Genomic DNA, 25,591 nt, shown 5'->3' with positions numbered 1-25,591 from the left:
ATACCCATACATATACCCATACAGGATCTTGTACTCCTGCATTACATGTGAAACCGGTCACATTTTCCTGAACAGCGCCCCCAACAGGTACGTGATGGAACTGACGGAGCACATCAAGGTGAAGTCGAGCGAGCATGACCAGACCACTGGGCTGATGCGGGTCTTCCCCTCCTTCGTGTGGACGGTCAGAGACTTCACTCTGGAGCTGGAGCTGAAGGGCAAACCCATCACTGCCGATGAGTACCTGGAGAACGCCCTGAAGCTGAAATCAGGTGAGACACAGGCGGGCACACACGCACACACACAAGCACACAGACATACTAACACAAACACAAACACACACACACACACAAACACACAGTTAACCACACACACAGTTACACACGCACAAACATACTCACATAACACACACACACACACACACACACACACACACACGGATGAATGGTTTATGAAGTGTTGTTGTGTTGTTGTTTGTTTTGAACAGGCTCCTCTGCTGAGGTCATGAGACAGAACCAGCTGCGCCAGGGCCTGAGGGACTTCTTCGCTCCGAGGCGCTGCTTCGTGTTCGACCGCCCGGCCAACGCCAAGAACATGAGGCGCATGGAGGAACTCACGGACGCAGACCTGGACCCCTCCTTTGTGGAGGAGGCCCAGAAGTTCTGCAGCTACGTCTTCAGCAACTCCAAGCCCAAAGCCATGAGGGGAGGCCTGGGGGTCACTGGCAGGAGTGGGTATTACTATCACTAATACCCCATGGCTAATGCCCTAGTGTTAATACCCCATCACTACTGCCCTAGTGTTAATACCCCATCACTAATAGCACACAATAGAAAATATCCATTGTTTCCATGGTATCCATTGCTTTTTATTATTCAGTTTCCTTTTTCTGTAAACGATTCTACGTATTTTGGATGAGACTTTTTTCAATATGCTATCTAAAAGTGAATCCGTCGTCTTTAATTTATAGAATGTACAGCAGATAAAAAATTGTACATGAGAGAATTGTTGCAGTCAAAGCTTTACTAATAACATTAAATTGCTGCCAGTGATGAACAGAATAGCCAACATATATGACTTTTGGTTCCAAATACAGAGCTGCAGTAAGAAAGTATTTGGCCATGTCCTCATCAACATCACATCTAATGCAGGGTTCCCGCGGGTCCTTAAAAAGTCTTAAAATGTCTTAAATTAAAATTCGGGTAATTAAGGTCTTAAATTGTCTTAAATTTCACGTAAAGTTGCTGTAGGTATTAATTTTTTCGCCGGTGCGCTTAATGACGATGAGAAAGCACAGTGGCGCATCGTAAAACATCTAATAGTTGATTAATTTAGTATTGTGTGAATTGAGTCTCCGCAATTTAATAGCTGTTTACGGTAGGTCGGCTACAGCTGCGTGTCGCCATTACGCGGTTGTCGATGTGAGGTTCAAAATGCAAAGAAGATGGGGTAGTGCAACGCAGATTTCGGTGCTTCATTTCGGTGCCTGAGCCAATTGAACACGGTCGCTAGGCAGATTCCGTGGGGCACATGTAAAACTGCCCCAGCTCCCAATGTAAACTTTTTCCTGTGTCGCTCACGCTCATTGGTGTTTTCATAGCAACAGTCTTATGACAGTGAAGAGCAGGCAGCATTTCACAGAGCAAGCACAAACAGAACTAGCCAATCAACCTTTTAACAGAGAAAATACCGAAAGGTAAACGGTCAAAAGTGTGGCTGTATTTCGCACAAAAAGATTAAAACATCGCGACGTGCAGCAAATGCAACAAAACAATTGCGTGAAAAGAGGGGAGAGAAGGCAAGAGTCAACGGCAGATCAGCAACCGAAGACTGAAAAATAAACGGAGATGACAGCTAAAGGTAGTCTCTTAAAGGGGCAGTACACATTTTCTCGTACTCAGTGTGTTCAAGTAACAAGATTAACTATAAACAAGATAGAAAAGATAGGTATAAACAAATCATAAAATGGTGAAATTTCATGAAATAAATGCAAACAAAATAATACATTTTTGACTCCAATAATACTATTTTTGCAAAAGAAGTTTGAAGCTGTTTTTTGTATTTATTTATATTTATTTAAGTATACTATAAACTGTTGTTTACAGTTAATATAATGTTCATAGTTTGAAGTTAAAAAGTTTGAAGCTGTAGTTGGAAGCCAAGTGTTTTGTATGTATTTATATTTATAATATACTTTAAACAGTTAATATATTGTTCAATTTGAAGAAAAAAAATTGCCTTGGCAATAAAAAAAGCCTTTCTTTAATGTCGTCAATCGTCGCTTTGTGCTTTAAAAAAAGTATCGGTTCAGGCACCGTTTATGCACCGGTATCGTTTTAAAAGTATCGGTTTAGCACCGGTATCGGAAAAAACCCAAACGATACCCATCCCTACTAACGACGATACAAGTTCAGACGCCACCTCTCAGTCGGCTGTAACAAGTTTCATTTCACCGCCAGACACCCAAAAGGCAGAGGTACTGTGGGTTCTCCATACTGTGACGAGGCACAATTCATTTAAATCTAACAATGACATACGTGGCGTCTTTGCTGCCATGTTCCCCGATTCGCAGCTTGCAAAGTCATTCACCTGTTTTGAAAAAAAAACGGCATATGTCGCCAAATATGGCATCGCTTCATTCATCAAGAAGGAGCTATCGTGCAGCGTTAGTGAGAAACCATATGTTGTCATGTTTGACGAAAGTATGAATAAAACGACAAAGAGCAAACAAATGGACCTTCATTTGCGATTCTGGACTACTGATGATGAATTTGGGATGTTACAAAACAATGGACCTCTCTTTTCATTGGTTTCTCTCATGAAGAGTCATGTGATAACATTAATGTTTTCAAACAGTTATTATTTTCATTATTCGATATGATTCCTTCATGCAATGCATTGTGTTGTTTAGTGTAATCCAAACTTATGTATGTTATGTTGGCTCTGTTCTGCATCACAAAGGAACAAAACAAATGATGCCAACTGTGAGCTTTGATTGTTTACATCTATATTGGCCAAACAGTGTTGGAAGGGTTATTGTCAGTTTTTATACTGTCTAATTTCAAAAAAAGGTCTCATGAAAAAGTATTTTTGCAGAGTTTACACATTTCACATAGTTGATAAAAAATTGAAAACTTTAAGTTTTGATTTCCATTGTAGGAGGCAATAAATTGAGTATTCCAAAGAAATTGTGACATTTTTGGGTCTTAAATTATATTTGTTGAGGTCTTAAAAAGGTCTTAAAAAGCATTACATTTTACTTTTGAAATGGTGCAAGAACCCTGTAATGTGTTGGTCGACCCAATTTTGCACAACTTAAAGGGAAAACTGGTATATTTGAACCTGGGCCCTATTTTCCCCTCTTTTGGGGTCACATTTTTGCTAGGGACAAAAAAAAAAAAGAAATTGGTCAAATACTGAGTTAGGCAACCACAAAAAGGCACAAGGGCAAAAAAACACCCAATTAGAAGAAAAGTGATAGGTCCAACATTAGGCACTTACAAGTGTTTTCCAGAATTTCCCCATGGGATTAACAAAGTTTGTATCTATCTGTCTATCTATCTAACTAGTGTTCAACATAAATGTAAGTTAGCCAGTTAGCCAGTCAACCAGTTAGCCAGTCAACCAGTTAGTCAGCCAACCCAAAAGCCACATATTTAGAAGATTAGCGTTAATGGGTTGGTAATGTGAGCCTTTGCCCGAGGAGTTAGCCAAAGAATTTCCTTTGTCAATGACTTGACCGGTAATAATTAATTGATAACTGGTAATTGTTTTGTCAGCTTGAAGGCCTCAACTTTTCATATTAGCAAGCTACGGTTTGCAATGTTAAAATAACGTTCACAAGCCTGACTTGCTGTTTAACTGTTCACTGTCACTCAGCACGTATGTAGGTGACACAGCTTTGAGTCAAAAGCAATATCAAGGTGTGTGTAGTAACCTTTTTGTGGCAAGTGGTTAGTTAAGGTTAGTGAGGGTTAGCTGGTCTGTAATGGGTGTGTGTGTTAGTAATAGATAGCTGGTCTGTAATGTGTGTGTGTGTGTAATAGATAGCTGGTCTGTAATGTGTGTGTGTTAGTAATAGATAGCTGGTCTGTAATGTGTGTGTGTGTATTCGGGTTAGCTGGTCTGTAATGTGTGTGTGTTAGTAATAGATAGCTGGTCTGTAATGTGTGTGTGTGTATTAGGGTTAGCTGGTCTGTAATGTGTGTGTGTTAGTAATAGATAGCTGGTCTGTAATGTGTGTGTGTTAGTAATAGATAGCTGGTCTGTAATGTGTGTGTGTGTGTGTGTATTCGGGTTAGCTGGTCTGTAATGTGTGTGTGTTAGTAATAGATAGCTGGTCTGTAATGTGTGTGTGTGTATTAGGGTTAGCTGGTCTGTAATGTGTGTGTGTTAGTAAGAGATAGCTGGTCTGTAATGGCATCTCTGTTGTCCTGCAGTGCTGGGCAGCCTGGCAGAGACGTATGTGGAGGCGATCCGCAGCGGGCAGGTGCCGTGTCTGGAGAGCGCAGTGGAGTCCCTGGTGATGATCCAGAACGGCCGCGCCATCACAGACGCTCTGCAGTTCTACCGGAGTGAGATGGAGCGCTGGGTGCGCTTGCCCTCCGAGACACAGGAGGCGCTGTCTGAGATCCACGCTGCCGCAGAGAAACACGCCGTCGACATCTTCGTCAGAGGATCCTTTAACGACCACGAACACAAGTACCAGCTGGAGCTCCTGGTACACACACACACACACACACACACACACACACACACACACACACACAAACACTCATACACACACACACACACACAAACAAACACTCATATACACACACACACGCACACACACACTCATACACACACACACACTGTAACGGTCTGACTATCTAATGTAGAGAGGTTTAGTAGATTCGTGGCTACCACCAGTCAGTCCTCTTACAAAAGAATTCAGCATTCATCACAATTTTTAGTTTTTTACTGAACCCTTCAATGACACAGGTGAATATTTGACAATGAATTAAGATAATCAATCACTTAAATAAACAAAACAACATCAAAGCACGTTTACACAATTCTTTTATTTTTGTCCACTAGTCCGTGCGCTTTTCAGTTGGTCTTTCTCAGCCCACTCAGCTGAGTGCACAAATCCCAACAGTTCAGTCCGTGTTGTTGGCAAATTTACTAAATCATACCATTCCAACCTGAACCCAACATTTCCATGAACATATAAGCTAGAAAACATATAGAGGAAAAGGGTAGCACAGTCCCGTTTTAATAACACTTTGGATTTCCCCCTTTCCATGTTAAAATTTCGGGAGACGAAAATAAACATGGGCTCTCAGCAGACACCCAACGAACAAATCAAAAATAATCAGGGCCTACGTCTTGTTTGGATTCAGTGCACTATTCAGTTCGTGTCTTTCTCAGCCCGCTTAGCTGAAAGCATGAATCCCAACAGTTCAGTCCGTATTGTTGGCAAATTTACGTTAGTTAAACAGAAGAAAATAAAACATGGGCTCTCGGCAGACACCCAACGAACAAATCAAAAATAATCAGGGTCTACGTCTCCGTCAGTCAGACTGTGTCCTGCTGTGTGAGGGTTTGGAGATGCTGTCCTATGCCCGTGGAGCATGATAACCGCGATGGCTGTTAGTTGAAGGTTAATATTTCCTCAGGTGAAGAGTCGGAGATCTTGGTAAAGCAATATACAATTGTCCAGGTTTTAAACTGCCTGCAATTATTTGTCCTACGTCTCTCCTTGTTCAATCGACTCTCTCCCTTTTCACAACACGGGAATGGCTTTATAACTTCACTAATTAGGGGTGGAACACTGGCTGGTGCCCGTCACTTGCACTCAGAGAATTTGGGCGCGTTGGGGAAATTCAGACTCTTCATGAACTGCGCAATTTCATGACCGTCACAACACATACACACACACTCGGTCACACACAAACTTACACTCTGACATATGTCAACAAACTTGATGAACAAACCCACTTTAAGCCAGGAATTCCAGGACACAGGGCTACAGGCCAATAGTGGTCAGCCAATAAGGTCTTTGTAAGTAGGGTGGAAGGGCACACAGCAAAAAGGGCACACAGCAAAAGGCACACTGGGTATCAACATCTAACCCACACACTAGATTAGGAAAAGTATAGCACTCCATAACACAAAATAGGCTACACACTAATAGCACACAGCACTTCAGTCTTCCCCCGTGCACATAAAGACCACTGAGCCTCTACCAGTCACTCCTATCTGACCCGCCCCCAACGCTAACACCTGTCTAGGCAGGCAGGCACACAGACAACATAAAAAGAATGTCCGTTCGGTCGGGGTCCCTCCCGATCGAACCAATAAAAATAAGAAAAAACAGCCAAAACAAGGCTTAGGTCAGTCAGGCTGTAACACCAGTCCACCTGGGTATAAGGCCGGTGGGAAGTCCTCTTGCCACAATACGGACTTTTAGTTTGGCGCACGACCAGTGTCTTTAAGTTCCTCAAGGGTGGTCTATACTCGCTTGGTTTATACTCGCTGACACTTTTGAAATGGTCGCCGACAGAAAAAATAAAGTGTCGCTCAGGCTGTTGTGTTTATACTTCCGGCGAACAGTCGCCGCCTACGTCATAAATGGAGTGGCGCCAACGGCATTTTTCTGCCATTACATTGTTGACTTTTTGAAAATCAACGGCGCGTGCCGTCTATCTAGCTAATCACACTAGCGTGATTAAAGAGTGTCTAATAGTATATATGCGCTTTAACAGGCAAACTTATCTCCATCATGGTAGGTATTATTTGTGGAGGAAGCAATCTATAATAAAAGTATATGCTTATCTAACATACACAGCCCGCTGTTCCGAAATTGTGAGCACAGCAATGTGAATCACTATAGCCCACATGCACATCCCAATTAATTGATTACACAGTTATAAACCTATAAATGCACAACCAATTTCACAACCATGAACTTTAATTCAAAATATTATTATACACACATGACATTTGCATCGCGATGATAAAAAAAAGTTTTATGATAGCCAACTTTCAGAGCAAAAAACTTGCATCTTTCTAAATAGCCTAGGTTAATAATAATAATAATAATAATAATAGACCTACGTCAAACAAGTCAAATAAAGTTGTGGACCAAGAACTGAACTGCTGCCCAGTATTCCGGCAGCGTGCGAAACCCTTGATTGTAATCCCGTTTGAGACGCGCAATTCTCCTCTCCAGGCGCCTAAACTTTCATGTGGAGGACGCAGCTTAAGCGCAGAGACGCAGAGAAACACAGAGGTGTTTGCCCGTCTCCTAATAAAATTGGTGAAACAAATGCAACATTTGCTGATTAGCCTACCTCTTGTTACCAGCAGGACACACACAACACTTTTCAAAATGGCATTGCATTGAATAAATCAGGCCTATGATGTGCATTGCGCATGCATGCTTTGTCAATGCTTAACAAGATCTGCGTAATGTCCTGCGACAATCTGCCGGTGATTTCCTTCACACGAGTGGTACCCTATATTCAAAACCAGTTAACAAATATTGCCTAGGAAAAGTTATATGCGTAAAGGCCTGGTGAGCGTCTCCACTCCGCTGCGCAAACTAAATTCTCTGTGTGTTTTGTGTTACTTAAAATATTTCTAAATTATGCCGGAGCCTGCACTTACATTTAGTCATTTAGCAGACGCTTTTGTCCAAAGCGACGTACAAGGGAGAGAACAGTCAAGCCAAGAGCAATAAAAAGCATGGTGTAACAATAAATACTACTTTACATAAGAAAATAGAAAAACGACACAGAAAGAAAAATAAGTGCAGGAATGTAACTGCTGAAGTGCAAGTTAAGCGCTAGTCAGGTGCCAGTTAAGAAGGGAGGTGCTCTCTGAAGAGTTGGGTCTTCAAAAGCTTCTTGAAGGTAGAGAGGGACGCCCCTGCTCTGGTAGTACTAGGCAGTTCGTTCCACCAACGTGGAACTACAAATGAGAATAGTCTGGATTGCCGTGCTTGCACAGACGGCAGTGCCAAACGACGCTCACTAGACGAGCGCAGCGTCCTGGGTGTAACATTTGCCCTTACAAGAGCATTTAGGTAGGTGGGAGCAGAACCAGCAAGCACTCTGTAGGCAAGCATAAGTGACTTGAACTTAATGCGAGCAGCTACTGGCAGCCAGTGGAGCTCAATGAGTAGCGGGGTGACGTGTGCCCTTTTCGGTTGGTTGAACACCAGACGCGCCGCCGCGTTCTGGATCATCTGTAGTGGTTTCACCACGCAAGCCGGCAGGCCCGTTAGGAGGGCGTTGCAGTAGTCCAGGCGGGAACTCACCAAGGTTTGCACCAGCAGCTGGGTGGCATACTGGGTTAGGTACGGCCTGATTTTGCGGATGTTGAATGTGGTCCGTGAAAGTCAGTTGGTCATCAATAATGACCCCGAGGTTTCTTGCTGTTTTGGATGGAACAAGAGATAGAGAGTCAATATTGATATTGATGTTATGGTGGATGACCTGTTTGGCTGGGAAGACCATCAGTTCCGTTTTGGCCAGGTTCAGCTGAAGGTGGTGATTTTTCATCCATGTGGATATATCAGCCAGACAGTCCGAGATTCGCGCCGAGACCGTGGTGTCCTCAGGAGGGAAAGACAGAAACAGTTGAGTATCATCGGCATAACAGTGATAGGAAAACCCATTCGAGCGGATGATAGGGCCCAACGAGGTGGTGTAAATGGCAAAGAGAAGTGGTCCCATCACCGAGCCTTGGGGCACCCCAGTGGTGAGGAGGTGAGGTACAGACAGCTGACCTTGCCAAGACACGTTGAACGAGCGCCCAGTGAGGTAGGATTCAAACCAGGAGTGCGCATTGCCAGAAATGCCCATACTTGACAGTGTGGACAGAAGGATGCGGTGGTTGACTGTATCAAACGCAGCTGATAAGTCAAGCAGGACGAGAGCCGAGGATTGAGCTGCTGCTCTAGCTGGTTTTAAGGCCTCCATTACAGACAACAGGGCTGTTTCGGTGGAGTGACCGCTTTTGAATCCAGACTGGTTTGGATCGAGGAGATTGTTCTTTGACAGGCACTCGGTAACCTGTTTGGAAGCTGCCCTCTCAATGGTTTTAGAAAGGAGCGTGAGAAGTGAGACCGGTCGATAGTTTTCTACCTGAGTGGGATCGAGAGACGGCTTCTTGAGCAGCGGCGTTACCCGAGCCACTTTGAAAAGAGAAGGAAATGTTCCAGAATTAAATGAAGCATTAATCACCTGTATTATTGCCGGTAAGACGGCAGGCGATATGGCTTGAAGGATGTTGGATGGGATGGGGTCCAGCGGGCATGTCTTTGGACGGCTGCCTGTTAGGATTTTGGAGACCTCACTCTCGCTGAGAGGGATGAAAGAAGGAAATGATGAGCCATTGACAGTTGCGCCCTTAGGGGGGGGAGACAGTTGGTCAAACTGTTTCCCGTTGGCTGCCACTTTTTCTGTGAAAAAGGAAGCAAAGTTATCAGCAGTGAGGTTAGTAGCTGGGGGAGGAGGAGGAGGGTAGAGCAGAGTTTTGAAGGTGGAGAATAGTTTCCGAGCGTCAGTTGCACCGTTGATCTTGTCATTGAAAAAATCTTCTTAGCAGCAGTGATGCTGGATGAGAAGGAGGCCAGCAGTGTCTGGTAGCTTGCAAGATCGTCCAGTGCTGCAGATTTGTGCCACTTTCTCTCAGCCGCTCTGAGATTGGAGCGCTGCGTTCGGAGGGTATCACTCAGCCACGAATGAGACTGGGTAGATCGAGCAGGTCTGGTGGAAAGTGGACACAAACTGTCCAAGCATGAGCTCAGAGTGGAGCAGAGAGATTCTGTGGCATCATCGACACCTAGTGAGGAGAAAGTGGATAAAGGTGGATGAACAGAAGAAACCAGAGAGGAAAAGTGGGTGGGAGAGAGGTTGCGGAGGTTGCGCCGGAACGAGACCATCGGAGGGGGGACAGAGGGTTGCTCAATGAGCCGAACATTGAAGCGAATGAAAAAGTGGTCGGAGAGATGCAGAGGGGTTACCGTTAGGTTGTCCGTGGTGCAGTTCCGAGCAAGGATGAGGTCAAGCTCTTTTCCTGCTTTGTGAGTTGGGGGAGTGGGGACCTGTTGTAGGTCGAACAAGTGAACCAGGGTCCGAAAGTCAGCGTTGGGATTGTCTAGGTGGATGTTCATGTCGCCAAGGATGAGTGTTGGACACTCGTGGTCAGGGATGGATGACAGCAGGGTGTCCAGCTCATGGACGAAATCACCCAGTTGTCCTGGTGGACGGTAGATGACAATCACATAAGTTTTAACAGGAGCAGTTACCATAATTGCATGATATTCAAAGGAGGCATACCTGTTTGAAGGCAGCAGTGGAGTGAATTTCCAGTTGTCTGAAATCAGCAGCCCCGTTATAAAATAGGGTGATATTGAATTGAATGAAACCCAAAAAAGGACTGTATTACTGGTAAATGAAATAGGTGACAATCGCCACAGGTCTGTCCGGTTAGAACAAGAATGGATGCCAATGTTCCAATGATTACTGATTTATTGCACACACACATGAAGTGAAGACATGAAGTGGTTGATGAAAGAATGATGCCCGTGAATATAATTATCTTCGTAACCGACTTATATTCATTGGCTGACAATGATCGAATGATCCGTGAATATAACTATCCGTGTAAAGGACTTATATCCAACATGAATCCTTGAATGATTGAAGACCATGAACCGTGAATGACAGTGAACTGACTGATAGAATCTGTGATTTGAACGGTGGAATGAATGGAAGAATTATCCGTGTAAAGGACTTCTAACACACATGAATCCGTGGTTTCTATGGAAATAATATATAACAAATATATACAAATATTAACAATCAAATACGACAAGAATGAAACAGTATATACACTATGAATATTACGGCTATGATTAACTACGGATATGTTCCTTTCACACCGTGCCGCGTAACAGTGAACATTCCATTTATCCCGTAATAACAGTTACTGATTGAAGTGACAGTAACAAGTGAAATACAAATTATACAGATGACACATATCACAAACACTCACATTCTCAATGACGCACGGCAAGAATAATCGCGAATGTCTCTGAATTGAACTGATGAACTCCCGATGGCTGATGCTCCTCTCCAACTGCTTACTTGACCCACACCTTGGCCAGAGGAGGGTCGGCCTTATATAGTGGAGAGGGGGAGTGAGAACAAGTCCAGGCTAGCTCTGAGAAACCCAGCATGGGGTTAACCATCTGGTCAGTGAAATTCCACTGTGCACGAGCCCCACAGGATTCTGGGATCAACTGATAGGCTGACCTCTGCCTGGACCCCAGGTCCCGTGGTGGCTTGCACAGCTGGATGCAACTGGTGAGACGGCCCTTTTTAACACCCGTCCCACCTCCACGACCAGATGGCCGGGGAGTATGGGAGAATGCATAGTTGGTGGAGAGTGCTGCCGGGATAGCATTGTTTTCAGGTTTGATCCATGTTTCGGTGAGAGCTAAAAGCCCTAGAGAGAGGTGGTTGGCATAACCTGAGATGAAATCAGCTTTTTTGACTGCAGACCGACAGTTCCACAGGCCAACAGAGAAAGAGGTTACAGTAGATGCGGTTTGTTGAAGTGAGCGGAGGTTACCCAGGTTGCGCTGCCGTCTGCTGCGCTGAGATCTTTTTTTGACAACCAGTGACAACAGAGATGCTATTGTGACACATGGCTATGGCAGAATCTAAAAGTTTACCTTGTTTGTGATCCTTGTTTCGGTGGACTTGTACAGGTTGACTTGCTTGTCTTTACCCAAAAAGGTCTTGTACAGGTAGACTTGCATGTCTTTACCCAAAAAGGTCTTCACACGAAAAGGGCTGACACTTCCGCTGACGCTTCAGCACCAGTCCTATTAAAATAGCAGGCTCACTGATTGCCTCCGGCTGAAGGCACCCCGAGATTCTGATTACACAAAGGCAGCTGATTGCTGTAGGTGTGGCTTGACAAACCAGCAAGTGAGTGAAACTAGATTGCCAAACAGGGTAATTGCCAAGATAGTGCAAATACAGAGTAATCTAAGTACAATCTAACTAGCACAGCAGTACAAATACACAAACACAGTCCTTAAAGCTCTCTAGCTTTCCAGCATCCCTGTTGAGGACTATGTGTAAAACATTAAAATTCCTCCCACGGACTGCAGCAAACACACCAGTGAGCTGGCCTCTTGCATTCTTCACCTTGCACACGCACTTTTTGCCACCCCACCACAAACATGAATCCGGCACCACTGGTTGGAACAAAGGCATTTCGGAACAGAGGGTTTAATTTTGTAAAGATATTTCGGACTATTTTTCGGAATATTGAGCTTTCGGAACACTGGGCAGTCCCCCAGTCAGACTGACGTTTTGCCTGGTCATAGCTCATCATTGCCTGCGAGCTAATGACCACTACAACAGGGACATAGCAATAACGTTTCCTGCACAACTCCTATCCTTCAAACTGCCAAGGCATTATTGAACAGGTTGTTAAACTTTTGGAGTCAGGTAGCCGCCGAGCGCCTGTTTTATTGTGTATGTGTTTTTCAGATGTGGGTAAAGCTGCTGTGTGTGCTGCTGTACCAAATAATGCCTTTCATCAGTGTTTTAAGAATGTTTTAGCACTTTGACACTCTGTTTACGTTACCGCCAGTGAAAGCACTATCCATGTTTCTGATCGCTTTCTCGTTGACCTGTCTACTTTCCCAATACAATAGCCGAAGTAACAGTATACAGTATATATTCGCCAATGGTGTGTGTGCGCGCCTCATGCCTCATGACTAGTAACTAGCTCGCACTATAGGACCCATCATATCTACCTTACGCCACTGACAAGGGCCCGTCATAATAGCCTGCACCGGGGCCTGTTGTAACTAGGTTACGCCACTGTGACGACATCAGCGCCAGTAGAAATTTCTCCATGTAGCCGACAATTCCAAGCGACGGTTAAAGGTGTCGACCATGACGTAATTTCTGTCGGCTACCATTTCAAAAGTGTCTGCGACATAAGTATAAATTGGGCTTTACTTTTACGCCTGGTAGCGTCTGTTGGCATGGGGACGATGCGGTTTCCCCAACCTGGATGACGTCACCCTCAGGATTCCCGGAAACGTCAGTAGTTTGGTTTCGTGCGGCTTTCGAATCTGTGAACAACAAATAAACCGTGAGCTCTCAATGGCCAACAACCACGACAGCCTACTCACACTGCAATTGATCGTTTAAACCAACGTTCCTGTGGATACGTTTGAGAGCGCCGAACAATATATCTGTTTAGATGTCTCCCAACTCACGCTCCCTCGGGACCCAGGCGTTGTAGTCAGCGTTGTACCAGTCTGCGGCGGCAATGGAAGTGGTGCAGATAACAGCCGCAGATCCCGCAGCCCGTAGCCTTGGCTCTGTCATGTACTCCCCAAATTTCACCAGCATGTCTCCTGGCCTATGCCTCATCTGTACTGGACTTTATCAACACCAACATCAACAGTGTCACCACCCTCAAACAAATCACCACTTTCCCTAATCAGAAGCCATGGATGAACAGGGAGGTCCGCCTTTTGCTGAAGGCACGCGATATTGCTTTCAGATCAGGTGACACCCAGGCCTACAGTTCATCCAGGGCCGACCTGAAGAGGGGCATCAAAAAGGCCAAGCACAGCTACAAGCTCAAGATTGAAGAGCACTTCAATAACAACTCTGACCCCCGACGCATGTGGCAAGGCATCCAGGCCATAACGGACTATAAACCCACCAACACCTCCCCCCAAACCAGCGAAGCATCACTCCCTGATGAGCTTAACAGCTTTTATGCACGATTCGATAGGGACAACCAGGAGGCGGCCATCAAGGCTGTACTCACTACAGACAACCAGCCCCTCACACTCTCCTCCACCGACGTGTGTGCTGCACTGAGCAGGACTAATGCACGAAAGGCTGCACGAAAGGCTGCTGGCCCTGATGGCATCCCTGGACGGGTGCTCAGGGCCTGTGCTGGGCAGTTGACTGAGGTCTTGACTGACTTATTCAATCTGTCACTGGCCCAAGCAGCTGTCCCCACATGCTTCAAGACCACCTCCATCGTGCCGGTGCCAAAGCACTCTAGCGGCTCATCTTAAAACATGCCTACCACCCACACTGGACCCCCTCCAATTCGCCTACCGCCAGAACAGGAGCACGGAGGATGCCATCTCCACGGCACTACACTCCGCCCTTTCCCACCTGGACAACAGTAACACCTACGTGAGACTGTTGTTCATAGACTTCAGCTCTGCATTTAACACCATAATCCCCTCCAAACTGATCACTAAACTCAGTGATCTAGGCATCAACACCTCCCTCAGCAACTGGATTCTGGACTTCCTAACCAACAGACCCCAGTCTGTCAGGTTAGACAACAACACCTCCTCAACCCTCATCCTGAACACTGGTGTCCCACAGGGCTGCGTGCTGAGCCCTCTCCTCTACTCCCTCTTCACCCACGACTGCACAGCTGTACATGGTTCTAATACCATTGTAAAGTTTGCAGACGACACAACGGTGATTGGCCTCATCAGCAACAACGATGAGCCTACAGGGAGGAGGTTCAGCACCTGGCAGAGTGGTGTGCCAATAACAACCTGGCTCTCAACACCAAGAAGACCAAGGAGCTCATTGTGGACTTCAGGAGGACCAAAGGTGGCGCACACACCCCGATCTGTATCAACGGGACGGAGGTGGAGCGTGTCGCCAGCTTTAAATTCCTGGGTGTCCACATCTCCGAGGACCTCTCTTGGACCCTCAACACCTCAACCATAGTCAAGAAGGCTCACCAGCGTCTCTTCTTCCTGAGGAGATTGAAGAAGGCCCATCTGTCTCCTCTCCCGTTGCACCATTGAGAGCATCCTCACCAACTGCATCTCAGTCTGGTATGGCAGCTGCTCTGTTGCGGACCGCAAAACACTCCAGAGGGTAGTGAAAACTGCCCAACGCATCACTGGCTCCCCACTCCCCACCATCGATGCTGTCCAGCGCAAGAGATGTCTGCGGAAGGCGCGCAGCAACGAGAAGGACAGCTCCCATCCCAACCACAGACTGTTTGCCCTCCTCCCCAGCAGGCTCAGGAACAGCTTCTTCCCTGCGGCTGTCACCCTGTTGAACTCTGCACCACGGTGATAGTTCCCCCTGGCTACCCCCTCACACTCCTTCCTGTATTCCCCTCTCTACCCTGGCTTGACTGCCACACACCTACCTCCAGCCACTGAACATTTGCACTAAATTGTTCATTGTATGTATCTATTTATGTTAAATTGTTGTCATCCATATTCATCGTACTTATATCTTATCATGTCTCCTACCTCATTTATAACTTTATAACCTCTACTGCCACCTTCACCTGTACTTCACCTGCACTTTACATATATCTATATATCTATATCACATCTGCACTAATCACCTTTATTGCTGCTCATGTTCTTACTGCTCATACCACTTATATCTTATGTCATACTGTATATACCATATTTATCTATATTTATATTACCATTTGCAAATACTCTGCACTCTTCTACTTTGCACTTCTGGTTAGATGCTAACTGCAATTCGTTGCCTCAGTACCTGTACTCTGTGCAATGACAATAAAGTTGAATCTAATCTAATCTAATCTATATCCCGTCTCCCGCATCTTGCCGCTGTAAGTCTCTTTATCCCCACCTCCATTATTGTTCAGCCAATCTGTGCTGTGGCCGTCCAACCCCCCTGAATGCCTACAGCTGTGTCTTATTAGGTAATCAGTGGATCAGTCTGGCCATGAGAGGGTAAAAGACAGGGCAAAAGAAAACACGGACCCCGTGCTGGGTACTGTACAGTTCATAATACAGAGTAAACATTTTATTAGTCCACAAAGCCACTCCCAACATTCAAGCACAAGTTCTGCATAAACCATAAACATATAAGACATCTCATAAAAACACAGGACCCACAGGACATATACACACTCACACACCCACATACACACACACACACACACTCTCTCACACACACACACATACACACTCATACACATAGCCTTTAGTCTCAGGTCTTTTCTGTCTCTCTATCTCTCTCACACACACACACACACACACACACAAACACACACACACAAACACACAGACACACATACACACTCATACACACAGCCTTTAGTGTCAGGTCTTCTGTGTCTCCATAGGGGAGTGTGTTGAAGGAGTGTGTTGAGTCTCAGGTCTTCTCTGTCTCCAAAGGGGAGTGTGTTGAGTCTCAGGTCTTCTGTGTGTGTCCATAGGGGAGTGTGTTGAAGGAGTGTGTTGAGTCTCAGGTCTTCTCTGTGTCTCCATAGGGGAGTGTGTTGAAGGAGTGTGTTGAGTCTCAGGTCTTCTGTGTGTGTCCACAGGGGAGTGTGTTGAAGGAGTATGAGGAGTGGTGTGGGCGTAACGTGGAGGAGTCGCGGCGTGTGTGCCGAGCCGTCCTGTCCCGTGTGTTCGCCCCCCTGGAGGAGGCTGTGACGGGGGGGGCCTTCATGCAGCCGGGGGGGTATAAGGCCTTCCAAACTGCCCTGGACAACGCCATTCACCTCTACAGAGAAGAGAAGGGCAAAGGACTCCTGGTAGGAACTGTGCATGTGTGATTACGTGTGTGTATGTGTGTGTGTGGTTATGTGTGCGTGTGTGGTTATGTGTGTGTGTGTGTGTGTGTGTGTGTGTGTGTGTGCAGGGTGTCAGCGGGGTTTTAAAAAAGTATTAAAAGGTGATAAATCAAAATTGCCAAATTTAAGGCCATTAAAAGTGTTAAATGTTTTTTTAAATAGGTATTATTTTTTCAAGTGTCCTATTCTGATTGAAATTCTATCTTCTAAAGTTCGCGTTAATTCGTTTAAATGCGGGCTTTAGCAAAACTGAGCACATCAAAGATCTTCCGTATCAATCCTGAAGTCTCAACTTTGTATGTTTGATGCTGACGTCATATTCAGTGGTCGTTCGACATCTCAAACACTGCGCGCTTCAACTGGGTAGCCAACTGGCTGGCTTACGTTTTTGACTTGTTTAGGCATATCTTCAACGTCCAGACAACCATCGTTGTCGTCATGGGCAAATGCAAGTTTTCTGACAGCTGGGTGTAGTAGGGAATAACCGGCAGGCTTATTGTTCGGTTTGTAAAAAAAACATCAATGTCAACTGGATGGGAGCTAATGCACTTCGGTCGCATATGCAATCCACTAAACATAAAAATGGAATGCGCGGTCGGCGTGTTTCCCGACCCTGACATCGCAAAGTCATTCACGTGTGGTAAAGACAAAACTGGCTACATCATCAGATTTGGATTAGCATCGTTCTTCAAAAAACAGCTTGTTGATGGCATCAACAAGGCTGGGCCATTCGTGTTGATGTTTGCTCATTAGTTCATATTAGGCCTATAGCACACCTTTTCACGTAGTGGATGCCAGTTTGTGAAGTGATATCAGCAACAATTCATATAGCAGATGCCAGTTCATAATGCATCAACAGTTCATGTAGTGAATGCCAGCCAGTGTGCTGGAACTATCTCTCCATTGCACATTTAATGTAGTTTGTTTTATTTTTATTCACAAAATGAAATAAATGTGTGCAATATGTGGTCAACATCAGTGAGTCTCTAAATGTATTATGTTGTGTATAGTGTTATATATGTCAAAATCTCCGTAAACGTTAGAAAGGTCGCCGATTAACACTTGCAACTCAGTGTCGTGATGGTTTTAAAAAAATTCAGAAGGTAGTAAAAAAGGTATTAAAAAGGTATTACATTTAACTTAAGGATTGCTGTATATACCCTGGTGTGGTTATGTGTGTGTGTGATTATGTCTGTGTGTGTGTGTGTGTGTGTGTGTGTGTGTGTGTGTGTGTGTGTGTGTGTGATTATGTGTGTGTGTGTGTGGTTATGTGTGGTTATGTGTGTGTGATTATGTCTGTGTGTGTGTGTGTGTGTGTATGTGTGTGTGTGTGTGTAGTTATGTGTGTGTGATTATGTCTGTGTGTGTGTGTGTGTGTGTGTGTGTGTGTGTGTGTGTGTGATCTAATGTGTGTGTGTGTGTGTGTTACGGCCAGCCTCGCTGACTGCAACATTGAAGACAAAAGAGTCAAAGGGCTCGTGTCTAGGGGGTTTATTTATTTAACAAAAGACTAGTGCCACAGGTTCACAACAGTAGACCTCCGTCTTGGCGTTAGGAGCAGGACGTGAGATCACTCGGTATTAGGCCAGCTGCTCATCCACGGCAGGACACGCTTTATAAAGGAACGACTCCGCCCCCGAACCCAGGTTGCACCTGAAACCTATAAATCAAAAGAAAAGAGCAGGCACAAAGTAAACAGAACTACGCCACCCGGAGGTTAAAGAGGACTGTAACACCTCCACCCCAAAATGGTGACTATAGTCTCCATAACTCGGATATTATTATCCATCGCCAGGCACGACATCCACAACCACGGATGCGTGCAGCACTATTTCAAAACATATATCTGTACAGCTATGCTGTAACAATGACAACAGGCAATGACCAAGCACACCAAAATCAAACATCCAATCATTCGCACAAACATACACAAAACAAAACCATGACATACGGTTCTTTCAAACCGTAGACACGAAGAATAGAGACTACGGTACCCGTGACAGAGCGTCTGCTAAGACGTTGTCGGTTCCCCGCACATGTTTGATCTCAATGTTAAAGGGCTGCAAGATCAAACTCCACCGCATGAGCCGCTGGTTAGCGTTTCTCATGCGGAAAAGAAACCTAAGAGGGTCGTGGTCGCTGTACACAACGACCTTCTCTAAAGCTCCCAAATAGACCTCAAAGTGCTTGACCGCAAGTACAAGGGCTAACGTCTCCTTTTCGATGGTGGAGTACCGCCGTTGCTGGTCGTTAAACTTCCTGGAGAAGTAGCAGACAGGGTGCTGAACCTCTTCAGCACCTGACTGTAGAAGGACAGCGCCAGCACCCTGATCACTTGCGTCAACTGCGAGAAAGAAAAGCTTCGAAAAATCAGGCGCAGCCAACACAGGGGCAGAAACTAACAGTGCCTTGACGTTCTCAAAGGCTTTCCGACACTGTTCAGACCACTGGTACAGCACTTTAGGACTAAGCAGGTCCGACAATGGGGCCACTACCGCGGAGAAGTTTTTGCAAAAACTGCGGTAATATCCCACCATACCGAGAAATCTGCGGAGCTCTCGGCGATCAGCCGGGGCAGGAAAATTGCAGATGGCAGAAACTTTCGCATCCAGTGGACGCACCTGACCCCCTCCCACAACTCGACCCAGGTATGTGACGGTGGCCTTCCCAAAATCGCACTTTGCCAGATTGATGGTAAGCCTGGCAGCAGAGAGTCGACAGAACAACTCACGAACTTGGTCAATATGTTCAGACCAAGTAGCACTAAAAAGGACTACGTCATCCAAATAGGCTTCACAGCCTGGCATACCTGTCAACACGGTGTTAATTAACCGCTGAAAAGTTGCGGGTGCGTTCCGCATTCCGAACGCCATAACGCGGTAACAGAGGAAATCATCGGGCGTAACAAACGCCGAGATCTCCTTCGCACGACTCGTCAGTGGTATCTGCCAATAGCCTTTTAGCAAGTCAAATTTACTCACAAACACGGCAGACCCCACACGATCAATACAGTCATCCATCCTGGGCAGCGGATAACAGTCGGGTTTAGTGACAGCATTAACACGCCGGTAGTCGGTACAGAAACGAAAAGTACCATCTGCCTTCGCAACAAGGAGACAGGGTGAGCTCCAAGGGCTCATGCTGGGCTCAGCGATATCATTCAAGAGCATGTACTCGACTTCCTTTCTCAAGACCGCTCGTTTTACCGGATTCACCCGGTACGGGTGCTGCTTAATTGGAGCGGCAGTACCTACATCAATGTCATGTTCTATGACGTGAGTTTGCTTCGGTACATCACTAAACAGCTCAGGAAACTGGTGAATAATGTCTAAAACGTCAGCCCTCTGGGAGTCTGAGAGGTGCGGGAGACGTTCAGGCAAAACAGAGAGTGTTTCAGTATTGTTAAGACGCCCCTCAACCACAGCACGGGACGGGCAACTCTCAGCGTTTTCACTCTCCTCCACCAGAACAGAAAGCATCACCGTACTATCCGTGGATGGCAACGTATCGGACACTGGACTACAAGCAGGGATTGGAACACGCTCGAAATAAGGCTTCAGCATGTTCACATGACATAGACGCCTCTGCTGGCGCCGATCGGGAGTAGCAATTACGTAATCACGGTCAGAGACCTTGTCCTCGACCACATACGGACCACTGAACCGGGCTTGCAACGCAGAACCCGGAATCGGAAGAAGCATAAGGACTTTCTCACCCACTTCAAAGTGGCGACTGACCGCTTTACGGTCATACCAGTTTTTCATCTTACCTTGAGCTCGCCCAAGATTCTCTCGAGCCAACTCAAGGGCTCGGTGCAAATGAGACCTAAAATTCGTAACATGGCTGCAGACGTCCTTGACAGGAGACTCACTCAAAAACTGATCTTTCAACACGGCCAAAGGCCCACGGGGGGTGTGCCCAAACACAAGATCAGCAGGACTGAAACCAAGGGATTCCTGGGTTACCTCCCTGCTTGCGAACAGTAACCAGGGAACGGCGTCGGCCCAGTCTCGACCAGACTCCAAGCAATACGTGCGCAACATGCCCTTTAGCGTTTGGTGATAACGTTCCAGTGCCCCCTGGCTCTCAGGATGATAGGCACTGGAAACATTATGCTGTATGCGCAGCTGTTTCAGCGCCGCGAGCGAACACGCGGGACATAAAGTTCGAGCCACGGTCAGTCTGGACAATCTTTGGCAGGCCGAACATAGAAAAGAATCCGAGGAGTTCTCTCAACACCACCTTGGTGGTGATCTTCCGCAGCGGGATAGCCTCTGGGAAACGAGTAGCAGCACACATTATAGTTAACAAATACCGATATCCACTCGTGGAGCGCACAAGTGGGCCCACGATATCAATAATTACATGGTCAAATGGCTGGCCCATCACTGGGATAGGGTACAGGGGAGCAGGTGGAATTGTCTGATTAGGCTTGCCAGCGAGCTGACAAACACAACAGCTCTTACAGAAGCAGACAACGTCCCGCTTAGCCCCCGGCCAAAAGAAATGCTGATTAATACGGTTAAGTGTCTTCGCAATACCCAAATGACCAGCCAGGCCATCGTGAGCTACTCTTAGAATCTCTTCCCTATACACAGATGGTACCACAATCTGATGGACCGAATTCCCCTGGTCAGGAACACTATTAGGTCTCCATTTTCTCATTAAAATGCCATCTCTCACGAAGAAGCACTGCGGCTCCTGATTAAGATCGACATCGCAAGAGGCAGCTTGGAAGAGACAGGTGAGTGACATGTCAGCCTTCTGAGCAGCAACTAGGTTTTCCCGAGTGAATCGGCCAGATTCTTTGCCAGCTTTACTTGCTTCCCTGTCAGACCTAGTAGGAGGAACACTAGGGAATGACTTCGGAACTACCGACTCGTCAAGAGTGACAAAGAAAGAATCAGACAACTCACCAACCGAATCAGAGTCAGCACCCCTACGCTTCGAGGAGTTTCCCCTCGCCATAGCCCGAGTCACCGTGCAGGCGGGGAACACATCGGGATATTTCTGCGCACATTCGTGGATCATAGGTTCCATAGGTTCAGCAACCTGTGGAAACACCTCCGAATTGCCCCTACTCCAAACGTTACCACCACCGATATCGTTACCTAAAATGAACGTGACTCCCGGAACTGGCAGAGATCTCCGAACACCGACAGCTACACTGCCGGTAAGCACGTTAGATTTCAGCTCTATCTGGTGGAGTGGCACAATGGTCGAGCCCATCTCGAAACCGCGCACTAGAACGCTGGTGCCAATCTTTGACTCACCAGAGAGAGGTAGAACCCCTTGCAAGATGAACGAGAGGGAGGCTCCCGTATCACGGAGAATGCGCACCGGTGTACGGTGTTGCCCACCAGGCAGCGACACAAAACTGTCACTGAGAAAAGGCTCATAGCCAGATTCTGAGTCACTGGTGGATTCAGTCATTGGCAGCGTTGGATGGGGAGTAGCCTTAATCACGGTGACCATATTCGCAGCCTGTTTCCTTCAGTTGAATAGTCTCCCTCATATCTACCGATGGCAGGACCCGCTCCTCCACCAAAAAGGGCAGTATGACGGACTTAACAGTGTGTTTTAATCGCTTCTCAGCGCTAGTCAACTCGATCTTAAAGATCGCCGCTACCTCTATGAGTTGATCCTTCGTGAGGAGGTGAAACGCCCCCTCCGAGGGATCTTCTGCAAACTCCTGTGCTGCAGAAGTCATGATCACCCTACGACTACCCACAAACACACTCAAAATGGCTGTTACTACAATATTCACGCAGTGATCACAAAAAGTGCCCCAAAATAACCACTAAAACACTCCCGAGTGGAATAGAAGTCACGCCCACACACGAACAGGATGCTCAAAAATCTACAAGGCCGCAAAACGTGAGACTTAACTGGGTGATTTCGCTACTACACCGCAACCCCTACCTACCTATGAAAATAAAAAAAACTCTATCTTACCCTTGCTAGTCTTCAGTGGGTTCCCTACCTGGTATACTTTATCCGTTTAGCTCAGGAGGATGCAGCAAGCCAGTAGTGCAGCCTACTACAAACCTCCTGATAACGCACACACGTAGGGATTACCACCAGAAAACAACAAACTAAAATAACAAAGTGGCAGACAGTGTCTACCCGGCGGCTACCTAATCGCAAATGCACGCTAATACACCCAGCCACAATACTCACAAACCGTCGCAATGTTGGACACCTAACCGAATTCAATTAAAAAAACCGGACGAAGATCCCAATATGTTACGGCCAGCCTCGCTGACTGCAACATTGAAGACAAAAGAGTCAAAGGGCTCGTGTCTAGGGGGTTTATTTATTTAACAAAAGACTAGTGCCACAGGTTCACAACAGTAGACCTCCGTCTTGGCGTTAGGAGCAGGACGTGAGATCACTCGGTATTAGGCCAGCTGCTCATCCACGGCAGGACACGCTTTATAAAGGGACGACTCCGCCCCCGAACCCAGGTTGCACCTGAAACCTATTAATCAAAAGAAAAGAGCAGGCACAAAGTAAACAGAACTACGCCACCCGGAGGTTAAAGAGGACTGTAACAGTGTGTGTGTGTGTTCTCAGAGAGAGGAGGTTCTGACGGAGTATCTGAAGGATAAGAGAGCGGTTGGTGAGAACATCCTGGCCGCTGATCGCTCTCTCACTGAGGCCCAGCAGAGAATGGAAGGTACCAGCAGCAGAATACATTAACCTACACACACACCACACCACACTACACTATAGTATTCTACTCCCCTCCACACTACTCTATAGCAGGGGTGGCGAACCTGCGGCTCGCGAGCCGCATGCGGCTCTTTGCCGGTTGACGTGCGGCTCGGCTCCAGCTCGAGTGCTCACTGACTTTGCTCTTGGTGTACAGAATTTTCATATTGTAAAATAAACATCTAAAATGCATATGCATATGTCGCCGAACTTGACGAGCAAACCCACTTTAAGCCAGGAATCCCAGGACACACTACAACAGAGACAGGGGTTTTTGGTATAGAAAAATAATCACTTTTAATACAATTCATAAAATACCATTACCAATCAGGTTTAGCGGAGGGCTACAGGCCAATAGTGGTCAGCCAATAAGGCTAGGGTCTTTGTAAGTAGGGTGAAAGGGCACACAGCAAAAAGGGCACACAGCAAAAGGCACACTGGGCATCAACGTCTAACCCGCACACTAGTTTAGGAAAAGTATAGGCACTCCATAACACAAATAGGCTACACACTAGTAGCACACAGCACTTCAGTCTTACCCCGTGCACATAAGGACCACTGAGCCTCTACCAGTCACTCCTATCTGACCCGCCCCCAACGCTAACACCTGTCTAGGCAGGCAGGCACACAGACAACATAAAAAGAATGTCTGTTCGGTCGGGAGGGAAAAATAAGAATAAAAATAAGAAAAAACAGCCAAAATAAGGCTTAGGTCAGTCAGGCTGTAACACCAGTCCACCTGGGTGTAAGGCCGGTGGAAAGTCCTCTTGCCACAGTACGGACTTTTAGTTTGGCGCACGACCAGTGTCTTTAAGTTCCTCACGGGTGGCCGGGACTCTTACTTTGACGCCTGGTTGCGTCTGTTGGCATGGGGACGATGCGGCTTCCCCAACCTGGATGACGTCACCCTCAGGATTCCCGGAAACGTCAGTAGTTTGGTTTCGTGCTGCTTTCGAATCTGTGAACAACAAATACACCGTGAGCTCTCAATGTCCAACAACCACGACAGCCTACTCACACTGCAATTGATTGTTTAAACCAACGTTCCTGTGGATACGTTTGAGAGCGCCGAACAATATATCTGTTTAGATGTCTCCCAACTTGCGCTCCCTCGGGCCTCAGGCGTTGTAGTCAGCGTTGTACCAGTCTGCGGTGGCAATGGAAGTGGTGCAGATAACAGCCGCAGATCCCGCAGCCCGTCGCCTTGGCTCTGTCGTGGAATCCTACATCCCGTCTCCCGCATCTCACCGCTGTAAGTCTCTTTATCCCCACCTCAATCATTGTTCAGCCAATCTGTGCCGTGGCCGTCCAACCCCACTGAATGCCTACAGCTGTGTCTTATTAGGTAATCAGTGGATCAGTCTGGCCATGAGAGGGTAAAAGACAGGGCAAAAGAAAGCACGGACCCCGTGCTGGGTACTGTACAGTTCATAATACAGAGTAAACATTTTATTAGTCCACAAAGCCACTCCCAACATTCAAGCACAAGTTCTGCATAAACCATAAACATATAAGACATCTCATAAAAACACAGGACCCACACGACACATATATTTGGCAATACAGACAAAAAGCTGTCCGATTTGAATGTGGTATTTATTCATGTATATTTTGTCATCACGCGATCTTGAGAGATGTCTTTAAGTAACGTTAATGTTCCAAACATGAAACATTCTAATGTGTGCACCCAGTCTCAGAGAGTTACTAGCCAGACTAGCAGTAGCTACTGACAGAATGCCATGGATCCAGGAAAGCTTAAAGCTAAACAAAAATATGAAGATGAACACCGGACGTTTTTTGCCTGAATGGGAGGAATTATTTGCGGAGCGAAATGCAAAACCCCTCTGCTTAATATGCCAGACGTCACTGTCGCATTTTAAAGCCTCAAACTTGGAGCGCCGTCTCTCCACACACCATGCTAACATAGCCCAGGAGTTCCTAAAGGCACAGAGCTGTGCAAGCACAAGGTAAATACTTTGAAACAGTCAGAGAAACAGACTCAGATTTTTCGGAAATTCACGAAGTACTCTGAAACAATCACGTTGGCATCGTATCAGGTGGCATGGAATATTGCTCGAGCAAAAAAGTAATATAGTGAGGGAGAGTTTGTGAAGTCTTGTGTACGTGATGTCGTTGCTATCCTCAACCCTGAAAATGACGGATCATAGCGGTCTGTGTCAGACCTGCAGGTGTCAGGCACGAAAATTGAACAGAGGATATCTGACATTCACAA

General features: G+C 46.3%; 1 protein-coding gene across 1 annotated transcript in view; it reads left to right on the top strand.

Annotated features, from left to right (window-relative positions):
• The window catches only part of LOC122129491 (guanylate-binding protein 1-like), a gene marked incomplete at its 3' end in the record, with an annotated part of 45,958 nt that extends 21,348 nt beyond the window's left edge, over positions 1-24,610 (top strand). Inside the window, exons 5-11 of the mRNA XM_042704414.1 lie at positions 88-272; positions 488-730; positions 4,440-4,720; positions 16,393-16,605; positions 23,221-23,323; positions 24,148-24,284; positions 24,490-24,610. Of these exons, the coding sequence (XP_042560348.1) occupies positions 88-272; positions 488-730; positions 4,440-4,720; positions 16,393-16,605; positions 23,221-23,323; positions 24,148-24,284; positions 24,490-24,610 (1,283 nt within the window). The remainder of the gene's footprint in view (positions 1-87; positions 273-487; positions 731-4,439; positions 4,721-16,392; positions 16,606-23,220; positions 23,324-24,147; positions 24,285-24,489) is intronic.
• Between the last annotated feature and the right edge of the window lie 981 nt (positions 24,611-25,591).

The sequence above is a fragment of the Clupea harengus genome, unplaced genomic scaffold (assembly GCF_900700415.2).
Source record: "Clupea harengus unplaced genomic scaffold, Ch_v2.0.2, whole genome shotgun sequence".
Classification (NCBI taxonomy): Eukaryota; Metazoa; Chordata; class Actinopteri; order Clupeiformes; family Clupeidae; genus Clupea; species Clupea harengus.
The sequence above is the reverse complement of the archived record's forward strand: the minus strand, read 5'-3'. Positions and strand labels throughout refer to the sequence as shown.